Source organism: Hipposideros armiger, unplaced genomic scaffold (genome assembly GCF_001890085.2).
Source record: "Hipposideros armiger isolate ML-2016 unplaced genomic scaffold, ASM189008v1 scaffold_235, whole genome shotgun sequence".
Taxonomy (NCBI): Eukaryota; Metazoa; Chordata; class Mammalia; order Chiroptera; family Hipposideridae; genus Hipposideros; species Hipposideros armiger.
The window spans coordinates 173,617-178,794 of NW_017731585.1; the positions used below are offsets into that span (position 1 = coordinate 173,617).

The 5,178-nt window shown below is 52.5% G+C and overlaps 1 protein-coding gene across 2 annotated transcripts in view; it reads left to right on the forward strand.

Annotated features, from left to right (window-relative positions):
• Positions 1-1,345: 1,345 nt before the first annotated feature.
• The window catches only part of TMEM72 (transmembrane protein 72), a 39,290-nt gene continuing 35,457 nt past the window's right edge, over positions 1,346-5,178 (forward strand). Inside the window, exon 1 of one of the 2 annotated variants that reach the window (XM_019655046.1) lies at positions 1,346-1,594. In XM_019655046.1, the coding sequence (XP_019510591.1) occupies positions 1,525-1,594 (70 nt within the window). In that variant the 5' untranslated portion in view covers positions 1,346-1,524. The remainder of the gene's footprint in view (positions 1,595-5,178) is intronic. The other variant, XM_019655047.1, reaches the window with a different exon arrangement.

Genomic DNA, 5,178 nt, shown 5'->3' on the forward strand with positions numbered 1-5,178 from the left:
TTCCCAAGGAGCTGAGAGAACATGTTCCTACAGGGCGCCGAGCAGCTGGCTGCCGACACCTGGTCCCCCAGCTTCGTCTGCTCAGTGCCATGTGTGCTGCAGGACCCAGGTAGCAGCATTTAGGGGTTACCAGCCCGAGTTGCTGTTAAACAGTTAGATAACCCAAGAAATAAATATGTCAAATCATACATTTTAAAACTCGGCCTTGAAGATCACATGAACACAGAAGTTCTTAAACTCATTCAAGGGGCAGCAGGAGATGAAAAACAATGGTAGCTTATGGAATGCTATGAAATCTTGATCAAATTAATCAATCAAATTAGAATAATTTTATTAGCAAAAAAAATCTATTTATTATATTAGAATGTATGCATCCTCACCGAAGAAAAAAAGCAAGACGGATTATGCCTGAGTTTTCCCTTGTGAGAATTTGGTCTGGGTTTTTACCCCTAATTTTTTAGTTATTTTGTTTGTCTATCCCATGTGAGCAATGGGGTAAAATGATTTCAGAAAATGGGAAGAAAACTAAAACTTGATATCATTCCATCTCTTACATCAATTAGTAGATTAAGAATTAGTAAAAGCCCACAATTGCCAAATTTTAGAGGCTGGGCTTCTTGGCGCAGCTCTCAGAGCATACTTTGAGAAGCACCAATGCAGCCAAACCCTCTCATTTTCTGCAAAAGTTACTAAGGCTCACAAATATCTTTTTGTTTCCCCAAGGTCACCAGTTAATTATTGACATAGCAACTCCCCTCCCAAAGAATCGTAGTGATTTCCCACGTCACATGTCAGGATACATGTCGCGAATAAAGAAAGGTCCCCGTGTGGAGTGGGCCTGAGCTAAGTATGTCTGATCAGAGCCCAAACCCGCCACAGACTCAAAAGCTTTCTAATCCACCTATACTCAGAAGAATGGAAGCCTGGGACTCATTTCAAAAGTTGTTTCTGCTGGTAATTTAAAGACACATCCCTCTCTCCCACATGCGCACAAATAGACCTGCCTGCACACACTGTCGCTTGCAGACACTGCCTCTCTAGACCTCACCAACCTGAGGTCCAGGTGTGACTGTCCTGGAGCTAGCTGCCCAGTAAGGAAGGGTCTGGGCTGGCTCCTCTGCAGTCTTCCTCCTCCCAGCCAGAAACTGTTAATTGCCGGCTTCGGGCTGCCTGCCTCCAGCCCAGCCCTAATCGGCCTGATCGCAGGGACCGCGGGGGCCGTGGTGGCTGCAGGCCAGGCCCTGGCTGTGCAGAGTGGTGGGGACATTCTTACAAGGTAATGATTAAGCCGAGTGCCTGGCAAGGGCATGACAGCCAAATCAGGAAGGTGAGCCCTATTCACACCTCGACCAGGCTGTGGTGGCCGGGACTGGTTTGGGAAGGCAAAGCCCTGGGGCACTGGGGCCCCAAGCCGGCAACAACAGCCTCCCACTGCACACGGACGTCAGAAGGACGTCCAAGAGCATCTCAGGCTAGAGCCTCTGCTGCCTGCCCTGCTGGGGCCCTGCACTTGCTCCTGGCACCATGAAGCTGGAGGTGTTCTGGACTGGGCTGGAATACACCTGCCGGCTCCTGGGCATCACCACAGCTGCAGGTAAGACCCCCGCCTCTCTACTGCAGTCCCCTGCACACTGGGCAGAGCAGACAGGGCTGCCCGAGGGGTAGAAGAAGCTGCCACTAGACACATCTGACCACATTGCCCTTCACCTTCCTTCCCAAGACCCCAGAAACACTGCTCTGCAGGGCAGTAGCAGGTACAGTGGGGTGAGCCTGGGACTGGGAGCCAGGAGGCCTGGTGCTGAATCTGTTTGGTGGCCTACCATCTGTGTGACCTTGGGCGCCCTCAGCATCTTCATCCCTGAAATCAGTAGGGGATCTGCCCCACCTCCTGGAGGGCTATTGTGAGGTGGGGGTGGAGACTGAAGGTAAAGGTGTAAAGGGCCAGATGCCTCACTGAAGTGTTATGAAAATGGTGAATGGAGTGCATTTTCCTTTACTCAAACCACAGCCTCATTTCATGGTGAGAGAATTCCCAGCACTCGGGCTGGCTGGGCTAACTAGGGGCTGGTCATAAAAATCTCAGGCTTAACCTTAATGCACTGTGAGGTTGGAAGGAAATGGTTCCCTGTGCTGAGCTCCCCTCCCTCGCCTACCTGATCATGGGGCTGCCCAGCCTGCCGGCAGGACAGGCAGACAGAGCAGAACGAGCAGAGCTGTGATCCTGAGTGCCGCCTGCTCACTTCCCCAATGCAAACCCCACCTTAGCTCCATGCCCTCGACATGGCCAGGGTCTGTGTGAGGCAAGTGAGCAGGCAGCATTCTGAGCCCTGAGCTCTGGGCCCCACTGTCCCTTGGGGACAAGGAGGAGACACCCACTGCTTATCAAGTCCTTCCCACCACTAGACTAAATCATACCCATGGGTCTTGGTGAACAGGCATTGTCCTCCAGCTGAGACTCAAACAGTGCTGCTTCCAGTCCCAGCCTTGTCACTTGCCAATGTGTAGCCTCAGGAGAGCCACCTGGGCCCTCTGGGATTGAGTCTTCTGGCCTGTACAATGCAGATAACTGGACCTGGTGTTCTGGAGGGTGAAGAATGCACACACTGATCACAGCTAGGTGGAACTGGGGATGGAAACCTCTCGGGAAAAGCCCCATGGCATACTTCAGAGCTCAGGGGGACCCATGTCCTTCCAGGCATCAGGATAGGCTCACTGTAGGCTAGCTAGTGGGCTCTGCAGCACACAGGCCCTGAGTTAGCACAGAAAGGGTCATTCAAGACGGTCTGATCCCACGCCTCCCACCACAACATGGAGCATCAGAGTTCAAATAAAGACAGTGACCTTGCCCAGTGTCACGCTGCAGGACAGAGGGACAGTCAGCCTGGAGCCCTGGTCCCTTGACTTTTGAAAAGGCAAGGACTCTGGTCAAAGAGCTCCTTGCTTCGCAGAGCAGGGAGCCCCACCCAGCAGGTACCAGGAAGGGTCTGGGGTTGTTCTGCTGAGAGCCCTGAGTAAATTAGCTGGTGGGAGAGACAGCTCCAGCCTCTGTCCCCTACATGTATGGGAGTGATCACCAAGGCCCCCAGCTGCCCATCCTGGGGAAACTAAGTGGGGTTTCCATGTCTGGGTTCCAGTCTTGGTCTATAGCTGTTGATCTTACCTCCACCCTGGCCTTCTCTAAGCCTTGGTTTCCACATGTGGAAGCACACCCCTTTCAGCTCTCAGATGTCATGGGGACAGTCCCCCTTACATACTCTGCCCAGAGCCAAGGTCGACCTCCTGTCTAGATATTGTTTTAAGATGTATCTATCCTTCTAATGGATTAGCTAAAGACAGTTTAAAAGTCTGACTTATCTCAACCATACGCACATTCACACACACACACACACACACTTGCACACACAAACGGAGCTGCTCCCCTTGACCACAGCCCTTCTCTCTGCACAGAGGGTAGCTGTTGATGCTGAGGGTGGGCCACCTGCTTGGCTTTGGTATAGGATCCAGGCTCAAAATAGGCCACAAGCTACCTCCTAATGGCCAGGCTTTCCCGTAATCTTGTCGGGGCTTTTAGCATTCTGGGAGCAGGTGGGAAGCTAGAGAGACGCTTTGGTGCTCCTGGGCATATCTCGAGTTTCTTCCAACATCTCTGAACTCCTGGCCTGTTTCCAGTGTGATCGATTTGCAAATTCCTTATTCACTTAAGCCTCTTTTTCGTTGAACTCTCTGTTGAGAAGTCCAGACCTCATTTATAGGGGCATTGCTGCTGGAGAGAAAATAAGACTTGAGACAGAGACTGTCAATTTGTAGGAGCTCCGGAAGACCTACAGGAGCCCATGGTCCCACTGTGGACAGGAGTGTGGTTCTCCAGAAGCTCAGAAAACATGTAACCCAGGTCGCCCAGAAAGTCATCTGCGGGAGCCAGGCAGCTCCCATCCTCTGGCCTCCTTCCTGAACCCTCCTCCCATCTGCAGACAGGATCTGGGGCTGTCAGAGGCTCCAAAGGTGCAAGGCCCCAGGAAACTCCACCAGGATGGCAAGGCCCAGTGGCTTGGCCACAGCGTTGCCTGCACTGGTGCTGCTTGAGCGTGTCTCTCCCTCTCCACCGGGCCCTGTGGATGAAGCTTCATTGGGACCCACAGTGGTCAGTCTCACTGCCATGCTGCCCCACTCCCATGTCTAGCCCCAAACCACAGACAGAGTGGACAAGACAGAGCATCACTACTGTCAAATAGGAGTAAACAGATCCAGGACAGACTGCACCCAGCCAGAAGCATTTCTAAAATTAGAAAATTCTCTCCCTTTGAATCAGTCATACGGTTTTCAGGTCATCACAAACCCATTCCTCCCCATTAGTCTTGCACTTAGCTGGCTTCACTCATTTGCATGACCTCCCTGTCCAGGAAGGCAGTGTGTGTGTGTGTGTGTCCCCGCATGTGTGACCTCTCAGCCTGTCACTGAGATGTGGTCTCAGCAGACACACTGGGGAATGACACACAGATGGTAAGTGCTTCGCACTCCTGTTCAGATGACAGGCACCTACCTGTCCATTCCTCAGGGCAAGTCCTCAGTGGGTCTACCTGAAGGCAAGGCTATGGCATCCTAAGTTAGAGACTCAAGCTCCAGGTCAGCCTCAACCCTGAGGGTTGTCCTTATTGCAGACTAATCATCAGGAGAGGAGAGCTGGGAAAATGGGCTGTAACTGAGATGGGAGCAGAGCAGCCAGGGTGGTCCTCCCCTACAAGAGGAAAAGACCTGTGCATGGGGATTGATCACCACCCCTGTTCTGGGAAGGCAGGACTAGCTTCCTTTTGACTTTCTGCAGTCCTCCCTACCCCCAAGGCTGAGTCTCCATGAACTTCCTCACACTCCTCATCCCTGCCCAAGGCTGCAAGGAAAAAAATGGGAAGAGGTCCCTGTGTCAGGGCAGGTGATGTACCTTGAGGGCTCCCAGCTTGGGTGTGTATGGAAGAAAGAGGGGAAACTCCTCTCCCGAGACCCTAGCCACTGGAAGGAAAGGCCTCTCCTCACAGCTGTGTCCCTGCCCATGGGCCTGGGACTCCCCAAAAGAGGAGATGCCAAGAAAATGTCTCTGGACCCTTTGGTGAGGCCTTCTAACTTTCCTCAGAGCAAAAGGCTCAGGCTGGAGGCTACTTGCTGCCAGCACTCAAGGGCTTTTTT